At 40.0% G+C, this 24,782-nt stretch overlaps 1 protein-coding gene across 1 annotated transcript in view; it reads right to left on the minus strand.

The window, feature by feature from the left end:
- The window catches only part of NWD2 (NACHT and WD repeat domain containing 2), a 53,593-nt gene extending 29,089 nt beyond the window's left edge, over positions 1-24,504 (minus strand). Inside the window, exons 1-2 of the mRNA XM_064653034.1 lie at positions 23,420-24,504; positions 2,477-2,565 (exon numbers count right to left, since the gene is read on the minus strand). Coding sequence (XP_064509104.1) covers positions 2,477-2,565; positions 23,420-23,570 — 240 coding nt within the window. The 5' untranslated portion in view covers positions 23,571-24,504. The remainder of the gene's footprint in view (positions 1-2,476; positions 2,566-23,419) is intronic.
- Between the last annotated feature and the right edge of the window lie 278 nt (positions 24,505-24,782).

Consider the following 24,782-nt stretch of genomic DNA (forward strand, 5'->3'; position numbering starts at 1 on the left):
CCACCAAATTGACGATCACATGCTTTGCAACAACTAAAATACTTTTGAGTGCACCCAGATGACTCACTGAAAGCTGAAGTAATGCATGTACTCAAATGCATTTAATTTGGGTCATGATTTATCAGGTAGAGGGTGTCCTGAATAGTGCATTTTGTGGTAGTGACACACAAGGTAGTTCTCGTTTGGTCAGCAGAAGATTACATATCAGGATGAAAAGTTATGTGTTCTGCTCTGTGCCGAGAAATGTAAATTTATCCCTTTATCTGAAAAGTACATAATACTTTATTGATGCCACTGCACTAAAAACTGTAGTCTTGATTTTTCATGCTCACCTCAGAAACTCAGCTTATCAGGATTGGCATAGGCGAAAAAAATATGTTTTGCTAAAGTCTACCTCAGAGCCTCTTTCAAAAAGGTTTACTATTTTCCCTTATGTCCTGAGGACCTCACTGCCACTGTCCAAGCTTGCTCGGCCCCGGCAGATGAACCTTAGGATTAAAGGGTGGGCTCAGTTCAGCGCACACTGTGTCTCACCTAAAAAATCCACTGCGCAGGCTCAAAGGGTAACGACCTTTCCCAAATCTTCATTCGCGAAGACTGGCCATACCACTATTTTCCCTTGGTAATTTTTGTACATTTTCCTACTTTGCTTCCACAGAAATGTGATAGCTTTCTAGCTGTTTTCAGAACTATGTCAGTGGAGCTGTCTCTCAGACCTCATATCACATAAAGATGCTCCTGGTGTTGAAACTATACAATAAAATAATTTGCTTCCATGAATATCAACTACAGTAAACTTAATTATTCGTCCCCTAGAGACCACATTACAATCTGTTTGAAGAAAGACATGCTTCCTCTCACAAAGAACTCAGTGGATTACGATCTACTTGGAAGAGACATTTCCTTCCTGTCATTGAGATGTCTCCTCAAAGATGACTGAGAAATAAAGGGTTGATATTTTCCATGACTATCACATAGTAGTAATATGAGAAAAATATTATTTAAATATCTTTTGCCATTCCTTTCATGTACTACTGCAGCTGGGACTTCCCAATCAGCTGATGAGCTAGGACCTTCAGATGAAATTCTTTTATAGCCATAATCAAAAATCACTCTGGAATTTACCACCATGCAGATTCAGCAACTTCACTGTGACTCAGGGAATTAAAACCAAATATCCTAATTTAAGAACTTGTTATTTTGATTAAAAACCAGCTGCATGCACATCAGGAATAATACACTGGGAGGAACAGGATGTTGCATAAAAGGCATTAATTGTTTCCAAGTAAACTACACTCTGGAGAGATGAGTTAGGGGTGGGGTCACTAAGGATGTGAGGAAGGCTTGAGGATGTATAGCCATAATTTTTGGAAAACAACATTTTCAGAACATTGTAAGCTTTATTTGTTTCTCTTAGCAGAGAGCCAGTTTCAGGCCTGCTGACATATAAGGGATTGTGAATTAGGATATAATTGACTTAAAGTACCAGTGACTTTAACAGTAATGCCAAACACACATGTTTTAAGTCTTTATTACCAGTTGGCTCTTGCCAACGATGTGTACGGGTCTATGTCTCTCATAATACAAAGGAAAATATGAACTGACTGAAGCAATGGGAATGTTACAATTGACACTAAAGGAAGCAAATTCCATAGTATATAATCACAATAGAAATGTTCCATGTTCAATTCATTTTGGTAATCCAGTCTGTGTATTCACCTAGTTATATTATTTTCCACATTACAGTGGAACTTAAGTATGGTTTCCAGAAGTACAACACTAATTCAGATGTAAAATGATTTCTTCGTATATACTTTGAATATCTAAAATAGAGGTCGTTTCATTAAGTTTCTAAAGCTAAGGCCATCAGTTTGTTGCCATATTACTTTTACTACCAATGCAATGTTACATTGTAAAACTGTATGTTTTCATCTATGCAGAATTTACCCCAAATCTGCTTGTAAAATAATTTAAGTACATCAAAGGCTGAGAGAGATAGGCCTGTTTAGCCTCTAAAACAGATGAATGAGAGCGGATCTTATCTAAGTATACAGATATCTTAAAGGTGGGTGTCAAGAGGATGGAGCCAGGCTCTTCTTGGTTGTGCCAAGCAATAGGACAAGAGGCAACAGGCAGAAACTGATACACAGGAAATTCCACTTGTATATAAAAAAGAACTTCTTTCTGTGACTGTGACAGAGCACTGGAAGAGATTGCCCAGAGAGGTTATGGAATCTCTTTCTTTGGAAATATTCAAACCTATCTGGAGGCAATCCTGTACAACCTGCTTTAGCAGGGGGGTTGGACTAGATGACCCCCAGTGGTCCATTCCAACCCCAACCATTCTGCATGTGATTCTGTGAAATAAAGTTTTTGAAATTTTTTATTTTATCAGTGATATTTAAAAAGGTTATCTGTTCTAACTAGAGTTAATATCAGGAACAACTAATGCAAGATTCAACACAACAAAACCTACCTGAAATTCCAGGCCATAGTTTTCCCTGCAGAATTCTCTCAGCTTAGGATACACATGTTCTCTTAGGGCGCCCCTTTCTGCTATTGTATCTGTGTTGGGGAAAAAGATGTTATTAACAATATTTATATAAACTCTGTTCTTTTAGTCAGGCTTACAGATTTATCCCATAAAAAAGAGCCCTTAACACATACACACAGAGAGTGCTTTGGAAATCAAGTGCTGGGATTTAATCCCCAAATTGTACATTGTACAAACACATGGAAGCGTTTGCATGTGCAACAACACATGTAAAAACACATGTGTTTGTATTTGGTAAAATTGTGCTTCATACATATCTTGTATTGCAGCCTATTTCAATACAGTGAAGCTGAATTAATATTATAATTCAGCAGTCAGAATTTCTTTATCAGTTTGACTTCTATTTAATTTTCAGAAAGCTGAATTTTACAAATAAGGAATACCATAGAACAAAGAGATATACCAAAGATGAAAAAGATCTCAATACTTAGAAATAAACTGATAACATGAATTAATTATATTGTTTAAAACACTATCACTTTCTTCACCCTCTTAAAAACATTATTTATCATTAATAACATAATTTACAGGATCTTATGGCCCAGGTAATTCCTCCTATAATACTAAATGCACAGTTCTGATATCACATTACTCTTACCATGCAAAATGACATGTGTTTTGATAATGAAGTACAATATGGCAATGACACAAAAATTTTTATTAAGTTCTGTCTAAGTTAATCTAAACACATTTATGTAAAGCATATCACTCACACATACTGTCAAATGTGAAGTGAATTTGGTTAGTAATAAAATCTGGTGTAGATAATAAATTTTGTTCTCTTTCACAATAAGACTAAGATATGTCATGGATTTTGCTAAATTGTAATCAGTGTCAACTGAGTTGAGATCAAAAAGGGATGGTACTGTTGCTAAGTTATTTTCAAAAATAAACCACAACTGTTGTAAACCCCTAGCTTTGAGTGCCATGTGATGAAAAATGAAGTGTTAACTTATGAATGATGAAGAATATCTGAAACAAAACAATAGATTAAAACTGATTTGACATTTCTCATATTGTTGCGAATGAGAGACATGTATGCAAATCTAACAATGCTTTAGAGCCACAATCAGAGACATAGCTGATATATCTAAGTCAGAGGTCTGTTCATAGAATCATGGCCACACATTTATAATGGTTTTTATTTTGAAAAATTCTAGGAGATGGTGAAAACTGTAATTCGATTTATTACAACAATGTAATAGTATCCTTCTTACTATTTAAGTATATCTTTGAAATATTACACAAATGTGTGGGATAATTACCATTTATTTTCATAAACAGAAAGCAATCCAGAACACCTCCAGAGAATTATTTCTTGTGAAATTTTCATTAAGGTAAAAAAGGCTATACCACAAAGGCTGAAACGTACAGTCAGGATTTTAATTCAATTTATCTGAATTACAGCAGTTCTTCCTTCACAAACTTTTGATGGAGAAAAAAGTCAAAGATGTAGTAGTTTCCATAAAACATCCTCTGTAAGTGCAAGAATATAATATTATGTATTTGTGACTTTATGTTTTAGAATGTACTAACTATGCTTATGTGTTCTGAAGACAATGGTCCAAGAAGCATTGTCAAGTCCTTCCTCCATCACAAGCTTTCTGTTTGACTGCCTGCATGCCACTCAAGGCAAGATTCTAAATCTGAAGTGCAGAGCTTTTCTAATCCAACTTGAACACTGCAAGTAAGAGCCCCTGCTCTGTGCTACACTTGGATGAGTGTGGCCTCACTTCCCCTCTTCTCACTTCCTCTCAGGAGGTTATTACACTCCTCTTCTTGACACTGAAGAGGCTGCACTAAGAGTGCTGCGCCCAGCACATCCAAATCAGGAGGATGGGGACAAAACTGGAGAGCCTACTGAGATAGAAGCCAAAAGCATGTGGCCTACAAGGAGAGATTGGGGAATTTGGTATGTTTAGACCAGTGAAGACTGTAAGAGGGGCCTAATCACAGCCTATAACTACTTCTAAGGCATTTACAAAGACGATGGAGCCAAGCTCTTTGTGCCAGTGTCAGAGAGTACAACAAAAGCAACAGCAACATATTACAGCTTGGGAAGTTCAGGTTGGACACTAGGAGAAGCTACTGTGTCCTTGGAGTTCTTCAAGACTCAAATACACAAGTTCATGGTTGACAGAGTTTCTGTTGACAGCACTTCAAGAGGAAAGTTAGTCACAGAATCACAGAATATGCTGAATTTGAAGGGACTCACAAGGATCGTTGAGTCCAATTCCTGGCCCTTGTACAGTGCCTGGGAAGATTTTTGCTACTGTCTGGGCTAGTGGGAGCAAAACTGTAGAGTAAAATAGCTGGTGCCAAGGACATAATGTCCGTGACATATGTTTTTCAGGGGATTTTACTTTGGATTGAGCTCAACCCTTACAAACATTTAGAGTGCATTAGGTGAGTTCCTGGAGTTATCTTCCTGTTTTTCATCTGAAAGGAACCCAATGCATGTACACCAAGACCACTCTGTGATGTGAGTCAAAGTATATTAGACAGGGATGATCAAGAGATTCACCTCATCTCCAGATCTGGATGAATACAGACATACTCTATAAATATTTAGGAATGGGGTGAAAAAACCAGCATGCTCAGCCCAGAACTGCCTGTGTACTAACATAAGGAAACAGAGGGATGGATGGGTCTCTCCCTCCTTAGGATCCACAGTCATTAATTTTCTCTCATACTTTAGTGCCTAAGTCGACCTTTTCTTGCAGAATGTAGTGTACAGCTAACAAGGCCAATTAGCTAGAGGGTTGCATGGTGCCAACACAGCAATATTATTTTGGCTCCAAAGCCACAACTTTTCTCAGTGCTATTTTAGAGTCACTTTACTGCACGGTATTGCTGTACCTTGTGATAAAAGCTATCTGTGTAGTTGGCTTCATTTGAAATACTTCACTTTTTTTAACTTCACAGTAGCTGAGACCCTTAGATCAGTCAGTGATAGAAGACTATATATTCTATACTTTGCCTCAACAGAGGTTAATTTTGGCATGCAAGTCTGTGAAAACACAGTGTGTCATATCTTCATGATTAAGTAAAATAAACTGTTAAAACCAACTCGTAGTAACTTACTACTCACTTACTGAGGTAAACCAAAATGATTCATGCCTTTTTAAAGGGAAATCAATCATGACTACAACTTCATTATTAAGGAGGCAACAATGCAGAGTTATTATTTGCACTTACTTAAATGTGACAGTAGACTGAACAGTATTAATAGGGATCTAAAACAGGCTAAGGTGCAGAAACCAAAAAAAAAGGAAGTATTGAAAAAAAAAAGCAGAATTTAAGAGGAAACATGATTAAATGATAAATGAAAAATATTTTGCCTGAGGTTTACAACAGATAAAACCATATTCTGCTACTTTCCTTTTATGCCCATAGGATTTATACTGCAGAACCATGCTAGCTCTAGTTTTAGAACATGGTGCTGTTCCCTGAAGCATAATGTGTAGAGTCTTGTTCAGAAAATGAAACAACACACTGCAAGAGCGGTGCTACATTTGTAATATCTTACAAATGAAATAGATAAAACATTCCTTCAACTAGAACTGTGTTCTAGATAAGACACTCAGCATACCCATCCTGTGTTTTTATTCCTACCTTCATTATCTAATGGAATTTGAGTCTGGTGCTTATATTAAAAATTTTAAAAAATTCCTGTATTTGTAATAGATTGTGAAACTTTAAGGAAACAGAAGTGCATATAGTTAAGATGAACTATGGTAATTAGTATGGATGGCAGATAAGCTGCTTTAATTAGATATAATCTAACTTGATTTAAAGTGACAGCAAATCTGTGAAGCTGGCAGTTCCTAACAACAAAAATGTCACACAGGCAAATTCTACCTTCCAGGCTGCTGCTGCAGATGAATGGATTAACTAAATTACATTCTTCTAGCAGTCCAAAAGAGACAGTAGTTGTGAGATGAGCTTTCTACACCTCCTAATGTTAATTGTGAAACTCAGAAATACAAATGATAGTCCACAATAAACTATGGGAATGAAATTACATCTGCAGAATCATAAGACAAAACTTAAAAAAACCACCAACTCTAAACTTCTTTCCAGCATTTAAATGAAACCAAAACCCAACAGTCCTGTGCAAGACAGTGACTTGCTGAACACACATCTTCCATACAAAAGTTAACTCTTGTTGCCTCCTAAGCCATTCCATAACCACACTGTCCTGCCCACCCCTACACTTTAAGCTGACTGAGAATGTCAGTGCAGCCCTCCTTCTCCTGATACTCCCCAGGGTAATGCTGAGGATGAACTGAATTAGTCACACATGCATCTACCTCCTTTCTGCTGTCTGTTTAAACATGACTGTGTGCAGTGTGATTTCTGAAGGCTTGTAGCTCAGTCTAATCAATGCCAGTTTCCATCAGAGTACGCCATGGTGCTGCTTCTCAGCATGAACTATTTCCATGCCAAAGTCTGACCTTCAAACCCTTCTGCTATTAAAGTCACTTATTTTAACAGAGAAAGTACATTTCACATTCTTGTGTTAGTAAATAGATGATATGTATTTATAAAGGGTTTTCAAACATTAACCTCTGGGATAAGTCATGGAACACAGCCTTGTTGAAGAAAATTTCAAAATGAATATGCAAATGAACTGAAAGAGTTATCACGTAAGCCTGATGGAAATTGCTCATTTTCAAGCACCAGTTATTCTGTCCTAAGACCAAATACTTCATCTTCTTGCTGGTAGTTGTGCCAGTCTGAGTTCAGCCACAGTGGTTGGGATGGCTGATTTCACGTACATGGGCTGCAGTCACACAACTCTTACTCAATCTAGGCTTGATGCAGCTAAACAGGAGGTTGCTCAGTCTCATTCACCTATCCTGTGTTGTGCAGGGGGTGCCCATGTGGGGACTATGAGCCCCACTTGATCACTTTCAAGGGAGCAGCACATTCAAGTTGACAGTCTGTTCACAGAAATGTAACCTGAGTAACCTTACCCATGCATGACGCAAGCTAAGGCCCTCAAGCAGAGGAAAATCCTAAGCAGGGAGGGTGTTTGCCCTGCCACTGTTTGACTGACAGAGGAACACTGCATTATCCAGCTTGGGGGAGCCAGCAGAAAAATTGTTGACTGACATAACAAGTTGAGGCAGGCAGCTGAACCTGAAAGAAGCCAGGCAGAAAAAGAAGCAGAAGAAGAAAAAAAAAAAAGCTGCCCTTGCAGCTGTTCAAGGCGCTGTAGAAATGAATGTCATATGGGGTCACAGAGCTGCCTACAGGTTTCATCTCCAGTTTGTCACCCAAGAAAGAGCAGCTCCTTGTATTCACAGCAAAAACAATTTCTGTATCACCCCCTCCATTGTTGGTGTTCTTGTGATTTGCAGTAGTGGGTCAGGACAGATACTTGCTGGGGGTCTTCTCATCACTTCTTTCAGCCTAATTCTCTGTTAGCATAGTGTCCTGCAAAAATTCACCAGTATGTTTATTAACATGGGTCGAGCACAGAGGGTAATAGTGGTGACCTGTCATTTGTGGGGTTCCACAGGGCTCCATCTCAGGCCCTGCGCTCTTCCATATCTTCAAAAATGACTTTGGATGCAGGACTGGAAGAAATACTAAGCAAGTCTGCAGATGACACAAAACTGGGAGGAGCTGTTGACTCCCTCGAAGGCAGGGAGGCCCTGCAGAGACTCCTCAACAAATGAGAGGACTGGGCAATCACCAACCATATGAAGTTCAACAAGGGGAGGTGCTGGATTCTGCACCTGGGATGGGACCATCTAGGATGTTTGTACAGACTGAGGAATAAGATGCTGGAAAGCAGTACCTTAGAAAGGGAGCTGAGGGTCCTGGTCGATGGCAAGTTGAATATGAGTCAGCAGTGCCCTGGCAGCCAGAAGGGCCAACTGTGTCCTGGGGGGCATCAGGCAAAGCATCGCCAGATGGGCAGGGGAGGGGATTGTCCTGCTCTGCTCTGCACTTGTACGGCCTCACCTTGAATACTGTGTGCAGTTTTAGGCACCACAATATAAGAAAGGTATTCAGCTATTAGAGAATGTCCAAAGGAGGGCAATGAAAATGGTGAAGGGCCTTGAGGGGAAGCCATATGAGGAGCAGCTGAGATTGCTTGGTCTGTTCAGCCTGGAGAAGAGGAGGAGACCTCATTGCAGTTACAATTTCCTTGTGAGGGGAAGAAGAGGGGCAGGCACTGATCTCTTCTCTGTGGTGACCAGTGACAGGACCCAAGGGAATGGCAGAATTTGCATCAGAGGAGGTTTAGGTCAGATATTGGAAAAAAGTTATTCACCCAGAGGGTGACTGGACACTGGAAGAGGCTCCCCAGGGAAGTGGTCACAGCATCAAGACTGACAGAATTCAAGAAGCGTCTGGATGATCCTCTCAGGCACATGATGTGACCCTTGGGGATGGTCCTGTGCAGGGCTAAGGGTTGGACTCGATGATCCTTGGGTCCCTTCCAACTCAGTATATTCTGTGATAATGCTGGAGTCTCTTCTGCAACTATGGAAGCCCTGGATGAGCAGGGAAGTTCTGATCTAGTCCCGAATGCACGGCCATTAAGATACCTAGCTATTTGCTTTCTCTAAGTATTGTAAATGCTTAGATTTGATCGAAGGGTAGGACAGATTCTTGCCATAGGATTTTTTAAAATGCATTACAATATTAAAATATGTGGATATTTTATAACCATTGTCTATTAAGTGCAGTGAGAATTTCTACACTTTAATTTTCTAAGGTTAAAAATTACTTAGCAGCAGTACCAAGTAAGGAAGTGGCTGCCAAGCCTCTTAATGCTAGTATGTTCTTGACTCATATGATTTTCAACTGAATTATTCCTTTTAAGCTGCCTTTTTTACTAATAATGCACAAGAGCATTGTGTATTACCTGTGCTACCAAAAACTTTGATTACTAGTAGGTAAAAAATGTCCCTAAATATTATGGAAACCTTGCCTCTGAAAATAATACCATAATAATAAGTAATCTGCATTTCTACAGTGCTTTTCATCTGAGACTCGCAGAGCGCTTTGCAATGAGTTTGAATCATGCAGCAGGTAAGAAAGGGAAAAAAGACTTGAGCTCCAAAGTACCCTTGCCTTCCCAGAAAATGAACTCCATAGACACTGTTGGCTTTTTTTCCCTTGGAGTTTCAGTGAGTAGAGAGCATTAGAATAAACACCCAAAGCTTCCCAAGATGAGGTAGACTGGGAATGGGAACAGGTTGATCTGGATCACTTCTCCCAGTGTCCCCTCCCCAAACAACACTGCTAACTTTCACGTCTCTACTGTCTCTCTAGAAGGCAAATGAGAAACTGGACAGATTGAAGACCACTCATTAATTAAGCTAAACAACATAATTGACTGTAACCCTCCAAATAAATTCTGACTAGCAAAACACCGCAACATTACTGTGATGTACACATCTGCGTGTCCCCACTCCGCCTCATGGTGGGAGCTCTCTTACAAGATGTGCAGAAAGTCTATGTGTCTCATTTCTTAAAAAAACATAAATACAACAGCGGACTGAGCATTTCAGCCCAGACGAATGGTTGCTTACCACGAAAGTCAGACAAAATAATGAAAAATAATATTAAAATAGTAAGGAATTCTGAGATGTGTCTCTCAATTGGGAAGAAACAACAGGATGTGACTACAAATTCGTGTTCTACACCAGAACATTCAACAAACACTTTTTCAAAACAAAAGACATAACTATCTGAGGCAGGATTCAAAATTTAGGGTGTAATTTTAAGCCTAAAACTTCTAGTTGCATCAATTACCTCTTCTTTTTTAGCCGCAAATCAAACAATATCTGATTTAAAATGAGGCATAATTTTAAAACCTATTTCTCTGAAATGTTCCCTACTGTCAGTTCAGTAAGAATACAAATTTAAAACAAGGCATATATAATACATACACACAAACATATACAATATGTATTTTCTTTTAAAATTGTAATGTTTTTACAATTATAATGGCCAGATTTCACAGTGTCATCTTATAAAATACCCTGCATCTTGACTATTAATACGATTAACCGGTGCCACCTATTGGTTTAACAGTAACACCCGAACAATTTAAAAAAATAAAAGAGTTGACTAGTAAAATCAGAAGGGTCAAGACCCATGTTAAAATACAGAATTTGGGGGAAACATCAGTATTGAAATAATATGACAGAAGGGAAAAGTGGTTCCTGTATTCAAATATCAAGCTTTAAATTGTCATTATTCACATGATTGTCTTCTCAATTTAAAGCAAATGTTGGTTTCTGAGAGTTCTATTATGTGTGCAGTATGCTTACATGAAAAAATTTGGGAGTCTGATCCAAAAGTCTGTGAAGTTAATGGAAAGATCTGCTAATCTCAGCAGATTTTAAATCAAGTTCTATATTCGTGGCACATGTTGAAACCCCTACCTTTTGATCCTTACTGACTTCCACAGAGTTTAGGTGAAATCCTTCGATCCATAAATAAATCGATCAGTAAATAAACAGTATGGACACATTAAATCTAGTGGTTATGGCACAGGTGAAGACTGAAGCAGAGTTTTTTCTCATAATGTGTCCTAATTAACTAACCTTTGGGAACACAGCACCCTTACAGGTAGGTGTTCTAAAATAAAAGAAGAAGAATTAGGTTGACCTGGAATCCTTTCCCAATCCTGCAAATGGTCCCTAGACTGCAGCTAGGGTATCTAGGCATCCTTGTATCCCTTGACTGTAGTTTGTGGCAAACACTGCAAATGCAAATGCATCTGCATGCAAATGGCAAGCAACAGCAGGAGCTTTAGTGGCACCATGGGCTGAAGGCAGAATCTCTAAGGGGGGAGAATTTTGCACTCTGCAAACTGCACAAGTGGAAGAATGCAACAAAGTCTAATTCTTTCAGTTAATAAAGCAAGCTAACAAAAGCTCCTGGAAACATGACAATTTTCAAACAATTGCTGTCATACAATTAAATGATGTGACAGGAGGAACTGAAGACACAGCACATCCAGAAACACAAAATGTAAGTCTGAAAATTATCTCTGCAGAACACCAAAGCTTATTACAACTAAGCACTGGAAAACAATAAGGCCTGCAAGGACAAGAATTTGCAACTATGATCAAAATTAATATGAAAGAAAAACTTATTGTGAAATCTGAAGGAGGAATTCTGAATGAGCTGTGCAAAAATGAATAACAGAAGACAGAAAAAGGGCCAGTCAGTGCAGTAACAAAGTTATGTGCAAAAATCCTACTAATTTATTAAGAGGTGTCAGCTCACACTTCAAAAAATTATGGAATTTCCTAGAAAGCAGAAAAAAGGCTGTACAACAATGGAAAATACTTTTAACATTTCAGTTTTGTGTACTGCAGTAGTTTTACTACTCTTCTCCTGACATCCCCAGAGCAAAGAGAAAACAACCAGGGTATGTTACTAAAGCACTTGAGGTAACGAGGCTGTGGTAATCAATAAAGCAAAGGGATGTCACAGACGTGGTCTCCTAACAAGTTGCTGATTCAAGTGCTAGAAGTGAATGTAGTATGTTGTAGGCTTTGAGAAGGCATAAAGCAGAGGTGAGCCACAAAAAAACATGAGAAAGACAGTCTCATAAAAGCACACATGTATTTCACAATACAGTCCAGTGGAGGCCTATTAAATACACTTCATTCTGAAGAAATTCCAATAAACACTCCCATGTGACTTTGCATCTGGCAGTGCCGCAAAACTATGGAAGAGCTCTGCAAGCACTGTTGGCTCCCCAGTAAAGTTGCCCTTCCCTTCTCTAGACGTTCTACTTAAGTTCACAAGTCACCAAGTTCTAATTCAGGTGGTATTCCTCCTTAAGCTTGGTGGAATATAGCCGCAGTTTGGGTCACTTCAAAACTGCTGGTCAGTTGGGCTAGCTGGAAAAGCATGACTGATAAATGCAGCCTACTCTATGGGCTTCAAGTGAAAGATTTGAAGACTTTTATGCCAGAAGATGACAAAAGTCTTGAACTTGATGCTTTTGGGTGTACAGAGATGCCCACAGAAGAAGTGAGAGGTGCTGCTTGCTATCAGTGCATTAAGTTTGCATCGATACAGCAGGAGTTTTCCTTGAAACAGATTATTTTTTCTTGATGCTAAATGGACAGTACTATTAAATAACATCACTGCACAGTCAGAATAGCTCTTGGCTGCTGTAGAAACTGTTATCAAAGATGGAGACATTAAATGACAACCCTAGCAAAGGAGAGCAGCTGCAAGAGGGCATTAAGCCCAGAACAATGAGGCTACATGAGGGAGGGATGCCAGAAACTGAACTACATCTTGCTTAAAGAAGAGAATCTCAACTGATTTCTTTACAGGACTACTTCACATACTGACAGACAATTTCTGCCTAGCTATTACCACCCACTTACAGGCCCTGTGGTACAACAGTTTATAAAACTGAGAATTCCAGGTAGGGTTTGTGCTAAAACTCACTGAATGTGGCCAAATAATTCACAGAACTGGCTTGTTTTGATGGTTTATGTAATATCTGAGAGGCAAACAGTGATTGACATGTAAAGGAATAGAGATTTTTCATATCTCTGTTCTCCCTTACCCTTCCCAATTCTAATGATTCATCTAAGCATTATTTTTAGTGAAGATTATATAATCCAGTTGAAAAGGCCATTCTTAATAAATTCTAAAATGTATCTGTTTTTATCAGTCAAATATTTTTCTGATGCCTTGATGTTACTAGGTAGTATTTTCTTGCTCCAGGTTTTATTTATTTCTTCTGCTTGCTAATCACATTTTGTTGATTATATGTAAAGGTAACTAATTTGCAGTTTAACAATCTTGGGGAGTTAGCAACTGAAAAAGCACAATACATGTTCTAGTCTCTTGCTTCATTTGAGACGCAGATGTAGTTGAAACAAGTAAGTTTAATTTCTCACAAATATCTTTCACAAGTGTGATACAGAAAATAATATTTAAAGATCTTCCAGAACTGGTATACCAATTTAATCAATTGGTGACTGAACTACAGGCTGCCTCCCAGATTGGTGCTTTCCAATTACTTTGGCCATCTTCCCCAACTCTTTGCTCTTATTTTCATGATAATAATACCAATGACAATATCTTTAAAGGAGGATAAAGACCTTTTATGATGCTATACTCTCAATGGAAGTGTAGAAGCTGACTGAAAGTGTGGACTTGACTTTATTTCCATTTCCTGCATTGCCAGACACTATCAGTCTTTACAAGTGCCTGCAAAGTTATTTGTCCCTTGGCCACATAGATAAAAAGTCATCTTTTGCCTTCCACATATATATGCAGTTAAACACAACTGAATCCATAACTGGGATCTAATCTATTTTATTTGAAATTACTCTGAATTTACAGAATGACTATGAGGAGCTGACTGTGGCATTAACATTGGAACAATATACCACCAATGGAATTGCTTAATAGAATTATATAGTATTATACATGGTTGATTATAGAAAGTGTAAAATAGAACATTTTTAATTAAAACAGGTGGAGTGTAAGGAGATAATTTGCATTTTTTTCTCTGTTTTTTTTTAAAAAGAAGGAATAAACAATGACCTGTGTCTTTTGAAAAGTATTTTAAATTCACTGACTGACATTAAACAAAATCACCAGGTAAATATGAGAAATCATGTAAATGAGTCTCCTCCTTCCACTCATAAATAAAACACCAAAGAAAAAGATGTAACATGAGCTGTAACATTAAACATTTCACAAATGCCTCATTTCCAGAAAAGCTTCACCTGAAACCAGCAGACCACTGGCAGGACATACATCCATGGTAAAATAATCTTTATGGGCGTTTATTGCTTTATATATCCTACCTTTTGCATGAACGCGCAGATGGAGTTCCTGACACGGTAAAAGGATGAGGAGGCAGAAACTGGATTTGAGAAATTTATGAATAATTACATACACAGTTACTGAAAGTTACTGAAACTCATTCTAAGCAAGGAAATTTTTAGGAATTTTTTTATTTTTGGTCCTTTTTATTGACTAATGAGCTTATTGTGTGTCTATGTATGCTGCTGTAAGCACTACTGTCGGGCTATGGAAGACATACCACAGCACTATGCTGTACAGTCTGCTTTCCTGGGTATTTTCTTGACTGGTTTGGAGACAGGTCATGAAGAGCTAAATAATCTGTCAGGAATGGCACACGTATGTTTGCTCCTGCTTCAGGCAGGTGGACAGATATGAAGGCCTCAAGAGGTCCCTTACAGCCTCCTGGTCTGTGATTTGCACAACAATAAATGACTAATTAAATAGCGGCCTAAGGTCCCTTGGACCTCTGTTATAGCCACACATACCCGCTTTAAATGGCACATCATATAACTCACCAGTACTCATTCTGCTAACCACAGACTGATTAATTCATTATTCCATGTCGTAAATGGCTTGCATTTCAAAGTAAATCATCATCATAAATTGCTAGTGTCTTGATGCACCTAATTAGGGATCACATAAACAGAAATGCTTTAATAACTTGCTTCAAGAGCATTGCATAATTCTTCATCACTTTTAAATATAATAGAATACATATATAGGTAAATCAAGACCATTATCTAACAATAATATGATTCTATAATTTTAATAGTATTTTCTAGTAACCACTCCTAAAAAGTTCAACACTTACTGCTCACTACTATTTGAGTGATCAGAAATATTATGGGAAGAAAAATGAAGGAGAAAAATAGGAATTTTCTTCTGAACATATTACTTTGTCTTGTCAGAACAGTGCAAGCTCTGAATCTAGCCACCAGAACTATTTAACAAAATACTTTCCCTCTGATCTTCTTTTCTAGAATTTGTAGGGCCTTTATTAAACAACAGTATGTACAAAAATTAAAAATATTGAGTCCTTCATTTCAAGAAAATCACTTATAAAGTGGTCATATGTGATTAATGTTATGTTTAATTATGACAGCAAAGCAAGATCCTCTAGATGTGTCATGCTGGCATAGTTAGGTGTGGAAAATTCTCGATAATAAAATAACCCTTAGATTAGAGTCCTGCATGCCACACTGGATTCCTTTAGATTAGACTCCATACTTTAGGCTCCTTAGATTATTAAACACTGTCATTTCCTTATTTATGTCTCATTATGGCTCTATTTTAATAATCCCATAGAAATAAGGACATTCAGGTACCTAGACCTTCACAGTTAAGCTCTCTATATACAGATAGACAAAAATGGATCATCACAATGATGGTTTTGGATAAAGTTATTCTTTCAAGGAGATCTGCTTTTAGGTACCCTTTCTCCATAGATATTTCCACTTTTGGTTTTTGAGATCTCTTCTTTGGCTAAATACACATAGTCTTGTTCATAAAGAATTCCCACTGAAGTTCACAGGATCAGGCTTTTCACCGGGCAATAATCTACCTCAAGATTTGGAAAGGTTGCTACAAGTACCAAGAATACTGACTAATTAGTAAAGCCACTAGACAAATTCATGGAAGCAAAGGACTTCACAGGTTTATTAAGCACAAAGAGATAATCTTCATCATTTTGTTGTGATTTATTATTCTTTCATCATACATCTGAAATTGCTAGGGTCAAAGGAGGAGTATTGGGCTCCTTTGGTCTAACTCACTAAGTCTGATGTTATTGCATTTGCTTCTCATTTATCTTGTATGTAATACCTGACGTGCATAACTCTATAAGTATGGATAACTCCTCTCATCTTATAACCATCACATGGTTATTCAATGGCTTTCAATCATTTAAAAGTAATCTTAATACAAGATCTTAAACTCTGAAACTATTTTCTTTACGTTCAGATTTTGTACAAGAATGACTCTAGCTGCTCAGGCACAAGCATCCTGTCTCCAACAGCAGGCAATAGCAGCTGCTTATAGAGGGAGTTTAAGACCCGTTTAGAGACAGAGCAGGCATTTAATTATGGTGGTCATGAGACCAGAGTTGCGCATGTTCCTTGCCCAGCACAGCAGCATGCACATGGCACTCTGCACTGACTCGGGCCTTCCTGCTCTTTACCTTGCTACACCACTTGTTTTCAGCTACCTGTGATTGAGCCCCACTCCCCTTTTGACTAAAGATTTTGTAAGTAAAAACCTTTCTCTCTGATACAACCCTTATATTAACAGGAGTAGTGTCAGGCCAGTGGAGTTATTTTAGAGTAGCATTGACACCACCATTATTAAATTGGGTTCTCTAATTCTGTCTATTATTATCCTTCCTTAATTAAAATTCCAGTAAGGGGATAAAGCATTTGCTTTGAACAGCACTGCCTATATTAAAAACTGCCAGATTACTCTGTATTCCATACACGTGACTATCTATGATATTATATTTATAGCTACCACCTTCAATATATTAAAACCTTAAATTACTGGTAGCTAAATATTACTAATGTATTATTTCTGCAGCCTGAAAGGATATGTCATCACAAAATACTCTTTCAGCAGATGAAAATTCAAAGAAATTTCAACTGTTTCAGATGAAAAGAATTGCCACGCGGGCACTGCCCTCATATTTTGGATTAGAAGTTTAGTAACTTCTTGATCTGAAGTTTTCTTTATGTGATATATATTTTAAAATTCTCCAAACAAAATTTGAAGTATAATGTGAGATTTTCCCTTGCGTGTTCACAGCTCTGTGGATACAGGCCCACATAGTCATGTATTTAAGTTTCTTAAGAGGAATTATTTCGCCGCATATGCTCAGAGATAAGACGCCAAGCCAGGTACCCTTTGTACTGCGCTGCTCTTACTGATTACACAAATCCCGCCACTGAATACATGTGGCCTCCTTGAAACAGTGTTGCAAATCCTCTTTAATTTTCTGCACAGCAGAGTGTTGCTCAGCTGAGAGGTCATCCTGCTGCCCTTGATCAGGCAGGAAAGAAGCTCCCCTCTGTTGATAGGGGAAGGCACCAGAATGCTGCCTGCACGGTGCTGCCTCTCATTTCAAAGGTCTCATACCTTGCTGAGGGAACAATTCACAATAAGGACCTGATTCAATACTGCTGCTGTCCATCATCTAATATGTTATTTGAGAAATTAATATCACATGGAATTTGCACACTTGTTTCACTGTCCCTCGCTGTATTTAGAAACTGTGTCAAGTGTACAGGGGCAAGAAGCTCCTCTTTGTCACTCAAAGAAAGCCACTTCCCCCAAGAATGAGGCACTCTCCAGTGTCCTATGTACATCTTGACTGCTAGGTATTTCTAGTTTTTAAAAAAAAAGGATGCATGCATATACATATATATGTTTGTACATATACATACACTACAATATATGGAGCCAGTCTAGCACATGCAAATACATCTGAAGAAAAACAGTATTTGCCAAGTTAGAATGAAAAAAACCCCAAATTGTAGGTTCTGCTTTGTTTTAATACTATTTCTTCAATTCTAAGAAAAAGCAGTCATAGAAACTAAGCTGCAGGTGCATACAACCCTGAATGTTTACAGGTTTACCTGTGGATAAAATCTAAATTCCTCTGTAAAGCTTTTGCTTTTACAATAGCATTCAACAAAACCTAGGCTGTTCTTCAGTAACGCTAGAAGTACAACCTTGAGTGTTGCCCTTTGAACATAAATACTCAGGCGGCACAAGAGAACTAAGAACTAACAGCAAGTTTGAATATAGTCTCTGACAGCATGGCTTGAGTTTCACACATTCATTTATACAATTTTACAGTTTATAATTTTATATAATTTGTGTATATGTGTGCATATGTTTGTATAGGCACTGTAGACACATAAAATTATAGAAAATTACAATCTCAACATTTTAAATATTAAAAAACAATGGTCATGTTGTTAAAAAATTTAAGTGCTTTTTTAAAAAGTAGATAGTGTGAATACCTAATCCAAATTTTTGGAGCTTACAACTCCAAGTGTTGCTTAGCAGGAAGGTGACTGGATTTCAGGTAATTTTGCTTATTTTTAAATATCAAGAAGAAACCACAAAACCAACAAACTACATAGCTTGCTTCTTTGCTAAAAAAAACCCCCACCCCATATATCTGGATCATAGTCTCATCTCCAGATGCACATTCTACCTTTTGAGTACATGAATGAACAATTTTGTTGAAAATTAAGCAAAAGTTCTCAATGTTTCCACTTGAAACATTTGGTACATTTAGAGCAAATCCTTAGCCCAGTCCACAGGCTTCATAAGCAAAGGACCCACATGAAGAATAGGGGAACATGAAGAGCGGGTTTTTTTCATACAGATTATCAACAGTTTTTCAAGTTTATCTGCTTGACAGAATAAACTTCAATCCAAATCAGTCTTCACCCTAGCCCAAAACAGTACTTTCTCCTAACAGGAACAAAGGCTTGAGGACCTCCTTAGAAGAAAAACATCTTGTACTGGTTCTGCTTGAGGTCTACTCGCCCCGACTTGCAAAAAAAGTTAAAACCTACATGAGACTTGGTCATACAGTCTAAGGAGAGTCAGATCTTGCTGAACCACACCAACAGCAGATTTGTTCCACAGCACAAGACAAAGAGAAACCTTCACACAGAGACAGAAGTGCTGAAAATGGTAGGTTTCTTTCCAACTTAACAAACTGTTGGTAACTCTAACTTCTGGGCCTCCTGAAATAAGATGCATTTCAAATTAAGGTCCACACCAAACTTGGGTACTCAAACCATGTTTCTCCCCCAAACTCTGAGATACTTTATCTCTAAAACTACTGAACTGCTTTGATTTTAAACACTACTGTGATGTGCGTCACACAAAACCATAAATAGGTACAAAATTAGGTAACCAGAACTAACACTTAGCATAAAAAAAGTCCTGGAGTTATTTGTCTCCACATCTCTGCAACACCTCCTTTGCAATTTCATACACTTGAACATCTGTGGTTTTCTTTAGCTAACGAATAAATTCCACTCAGATTATATAAAATTGCCTTTATAAAAAGATCTCCATGTAATATATCCAAGTAGGGACACCATATGGTATTTTGGGCCTGGTCAGAATGGACTGTAATTAACTAAGTATTATTCTGACTTTTGAATATTTTACCTCATCACCATTTCCTCAATTATATATTTTATTTAAAGGTAAAAAATTTCAGGTAAAAATAATATAATAGACCTGGAACATACTGAGAATGCAAGATTATACCTTTCTCTTATCACATACGGCAATAACCCTGTAATTAAAACAATCATAACTCTTCAACTGTTATGAGTTATCCACCATCATGTTCTAAACTACATGCACTAAACTACAAATTCACATAACTTTTTTTTGTTTCACATGTACATCAACATGGATAAAAATACACGTAATTCCTGAAAAGCAGCCTACAACAATAGGTCCAAATAAAAAGATTGGACCCATTTCCACAATCATTATTTATTCTTTTTTTTTAGTCAGCAAAACTAACTGCTGGTGAGAATTTTGTTTTATGTATCATGAGAAAATATGTAAATAGGCATCAAACATTTGTACTTTATTAGAGTCAAGTGTTTTTCAAATTAATACAATGTTCTGGATGATGCATGCCAATGGACATAAAATAAGGTGAAAAACTGAATAATAAATCAAGAAAACACAGTCATTCAATAGCATAAGACAAGGAAATTTCACTCTGGCAATTTATGGGGAAGCTAGTGAAGTTCCAGCTCTACAGGTTAATTCTATGCTGTGCTTTTACAATGAGGTCATTGAAGTGACAATAATATCAGTGGTATCTTCTGTTAGAATAAGATTTTCATTTTATATTTCTACATGTACATAGGACTTCATGCGTTAGATTGTTAATCGTGCCAAAACTGGTAGCTGGTTTTATGGTTTTGAAAAACGGGTACGGGAGGCACGGAAACCATGAGGAATTAAAAAGGGCACTTAAAACAAAGCTTGTTCATGAACTCATCACAATTGTTTCTGTTTGTACAACAGAAATGTTTTAATAGGCTAAAAAATGGCTAAAAAATATTAACTGTGAAAATCCAGTAAAAGCAATCTGGTGTTGGAACTTAGGAAGTATGTAGAGGTGCTGCACAGAGGAAACTGTGCAGTATGTAACTGAAATAATGGATGGAAAAGGGATAATCCTTACCATGTGAAGTGATAGGTGCAACCCTGTTTACACTTTGAGATAAGGCTGGCTAACACCACATATGTCAGAACACACTCAAATGCTATATAAAGGCATTATCATCCTGTCTTTAGTGGAACCGCCCGTGTGTGGGATTTGGCTTTATGCACATCCCTTGTCATTGAATTCATTTGTTTCTACTAAATTACTAAGGTATCTTCAGAAATAAAACTTAAAGAGCTTAACTAATCACGGCAATAACAAGACTTTACGTCAAACCAGCAAAGGTCTAATTTCCCCACTTTCAGAAGAACCAACAGGATCTAAAATTGTCAGTTTTGGCTGCACTTTCTGATTCACTGGATTTCACTTTCAAGACAAATTTCTAATTCCAGTTAAGGCACCTGTTTCAACCAGAGCTTGTAATATTGCTTATATCACCACATAACTTCTTCAAATAGTGAACTGTGTAACTCAAATAATTTTCTCTTTGAAGTGTTGACAGGAATCACTGGAATGCTCTGAACCTATAAAGGGCTGATATCACAGCTCCATATAATGGGACCATATGTAAGTTTATACTTGTTGTATTTCATATGAACTATATGTTAATGGCAGGCATCTATACAGGCACTCTTGAGTAGCAGAGAAACTGTCATTAACTGACTGCTGTTACAATCCGCAGTTTTCTACATGGAATAGTAAATTACAAACTTATTACAATCAAATGAATATGACTTACTTTCCTCATCACTTTGAAACAATAGAAATATCTTAAGAAAACCAATAGTTTAAAGCAAAATCTTCAACTTCTCCTAGCCAAAATGCATATTCCAAATATGGTTGATTGCTTGTATCTACTGAAATGTGAAAACAGGCTTATTTGTATCTAAATAATAAAACAACTTCCATGTTTCTAAAGATCCAGGCATTTTCATTATATGAAGATGGATTAACCGATATCAACAATTTGAGCAATACAATACTGTTAACTACTAGGGGAAAATACAGTTTCATTAATCTGCAAAATTTCCTCTAGAAAACAAGACTGCAAATGGAAGCAATTTTGCTCCTGCTACCCATGCTCGCTGTCTCCACTTGTTGTTCAGTTTTTAGGGATTTCTGTTGAAGAAATTTTTCAAATAACCACTTCCTAGTTACATAATAAAAACAGAATATATTTCAAGTCATACTAAAGTATTTTTGCAAAGAACAGACCAGACACTGATTACCAGAGTTCTCCCATATACACTTATTAAACTGAAATAATTCAAGAAAACTAGTTTTAGGTTTGTACACTTTCAGTGGTAGATAAAGTTTTCTTGTGACTGCTAGTAGGATTAATCCCTAAGCTTCTCTGACACCACAGTTCAAGTCTATCTCTGGGAGTGTGGGGACTCACTGTCCTTTTCAGGATGCTCTGCATCAAGAAAAACAGGTATAAACTGTACTGATATGCTGAAAATTAACAAGAGGCCTTGGTCATGCAAATATATATTGTAGTTTGGGGCTTGAATGTAATATGTTCTAAAAATCCACAATAGTTTTCTTTCAGAGCCAAACAAACTTTTTTTCCAGTAATCACTATTTATATATTTCTTTGCTTAAACGGCAACAATAAACTGCAAACATCTTCACGCCCCCCTTAAGAATATAATCTTTTTAAACAAACAGGGATGTTGAATATCAGAGCTGAGAGTTTCCTTGTGTCAAAAGCAAGAAGCGCTGGAGGTGTGGAAATTCTTCAAAGCAGCACTATGCGCATTTTTTTTGCTTGTGAGCACTATTTCTCCTAGTCCTGTAAGTACTGGTGCCAAGACAATTTTCACTTAAAAATTCAAACTGTTTTGTTATTTCAGGCATGATTTTCGGATCTCTGATGTTTGCATAAAAGGTGACAGTATTGTTGATTTAGAAGCGTTGGGGGGGAAGGCGGTGGGTGGTGGTGTGAAAGATAATCGTGAATACAGCGGGCTCATTTTTTACAGACAAGAAACGTCAGAAGTGTGAATGCCTAATTTATTATTTCCGTGCTTCAAGTGGGAATATGCTTCAGCAACTCCAATCTTACAAGTGGGAATGACACCTCCTGAATGTATGCAAATTCCTCGAATCAAAGGGTAATTTAAAAAATAGGCTTTAAGTAGCAGGATGCCTAATTAACTCAGATACCGGGTATGCGACCCCGACTTTAAGCAGCTAAAACTGCAGATTTCAGTGAATGCTTCCTTGGAAGCGGAGCATAGCCGGGATCAAAGGATCACACTAGCTGTAGCCTCAGCCGGCTGAGACCTGCTTTCATTGTGCTATTAAATCAATCGGAAACTCTAATCAGACTCCCCAGGAGAGCTCTTCAATACATCCCCCCTGAAAAGCCTCCCCTTCGGCAGAAGGCAGCCCGTTTCCATGTCCCTGGTCCTCCCCCGTGTCCTACAGTTCCGACAGCGCAAAAATGAGAGGACATGCCGCGCACCGATGCCTTTCAGGCGTGTCATTTATGGACATAAAACTTCAGGAGCGGAGGACACGGGCGCCTCCGAACCTGAACACCAACACCCCTCACACGGCAGGGACAGCCGCGCCCAGCGCGCCCGCCCCACACCCGCGCGGCCGCCGCGCCCCGCACCGCCCGCCCCCGACCCGACCCGTCCCGCCGCCCCACACCGCGCCCTGGTGCCCCTCGGGGCTGGCTGCGGAGAGGGGCAGGAGCCGGGCTCGCCCACGCCGCGGCCCCTGAGCGAGGGTGCCCGGGAGCCGCGGCCGCGCCCGGGGAGCGGCGCGGGCGCTGCGGGCGGCAGGGGGAGCTGCGGGGCGGGCGCGGCGGCCGCGGTTACCTTCGGGGTTGGCGCTGATGAAGACGCGGACGCTCCTGCCGCTCGGCGCCAGGTGGGACGGCAGCGCCGAGAGGTTGCCGGAGAACGCCGCCCGCCGCAGCGCCGCGTCCCGCGGGCAGGGCAGCCTGCCCCCCGCCCCGGCCGGCCACATCCCGCCGCGCTGCAGGGCGAGGCGCCGGCTTAGGGCAGCCCCCGCACCGCCGCGGCGGCGCCAGCGGCTCCTGCTACCGGCTGGCCGGCAGCGGCCATACGGATCCTCCGGCTGCCCGGGGCCGCCGCCTGCCTGCGCGGCGGCGGCGGGGCTGGGGCTGTGGCCGGGGCTGTGGCCGCCGTCCGGAGACGGAGCGCGGGGGCAGCGGGGAGACGAGGCGCCGTCCGCCCCCCGCGCCGCTCCCCTGCGGCCGCCGGCGGCGAGGAGGGCACGGGAAGAAAGTTTGCGGCGGAGCGGTGCCGGGCGCGGCGGAGGCGGCGGCGGGACGGCGGCCCCGCGGCGGCAGCAGCAGCCGGACCCCCAGCGCCGCCCGGCCCCGGGCGCGGCCCCGGAGCAGCGGGAGGCTGAGCGCCGGGAGCGCGGTGTGGCCGGCGAGTCTCTCCGGTTCCCCCTCCACCTGCGAGGGTTTGAGGTGTCCAAAGCGGGGACGTCTCTGGTGAGGCTGACGGCGCCTTCGCTCCTCCGAGTGTGTCACAGCCCCGCGATCGGATTTTTATAGGAAAACTGCTGCCGGCTTATCCTTTGGGCTCGGAAGAGTTCAGAGCCCTTGTTGTGCTGTGTTCCGTAATCTCCTGCACAGGAGTCCCACTTGCTCAGATACAAAAGAGAGATGCTCTTGCTGCTTTTTTCTTTCCTTTGTTTTTAATCAGTTATTTATTTATCGGAATAAATGAAAAGCTGCGGTTTGAAGAATGAAAGAGGCAGGAAGCAGCGAGCCACGCCGCCGGCGGGATGCGGTCCCTTTGCAGCAGTCAGTGGCGGGGCATCCCGTCGGGCAGCGCCGATGAAATATTTAGGAGGGCGGCGGGGTCGGGCGGCGGCGCGGTGCGGTGCTGCGCGGTGCTGCGGCCCCAGCCCCAGCGGGCGGCGGGCCTTCGGCGAGCCGCGGAGTTTAGAAACCTCCCCGGGAGGGGCGGGCAGGCAGGCAGGGACCTGGCAGCACGGTGGAGAGGAGGGGCTGGAGGGGCAGGGGAGGGGTGGGCACGGGGCCGCAGCCAGCCTGATGGGTCTGTTGGCCGTGGGAATCCTTCCTGGGAGGAGGATGCAGCCTTCGACAGAGATCTGCAGGTGTTTGAAAGGCTGGAGAGAAAAGTCTTTGACGCGGGCGGTATCTATATATTCATGTGCTGTAACTGATAAAATGCTGGTTTG

The sequence above is a fragment of the Pseudopipra pipra genome, chromosome 4 (assembly GCF_036250125.1).
Source record: "Pseudopipra pipra isolate bDixPip1 chromosome 4, bDixPip1.hap1, whole genome shotgun sequence".
NCBI lineage: Eukaryota > Metazoa > Chordata > Aves > Passeriformes > Pipridae > Pseudopipra > Pseudopipra pipra.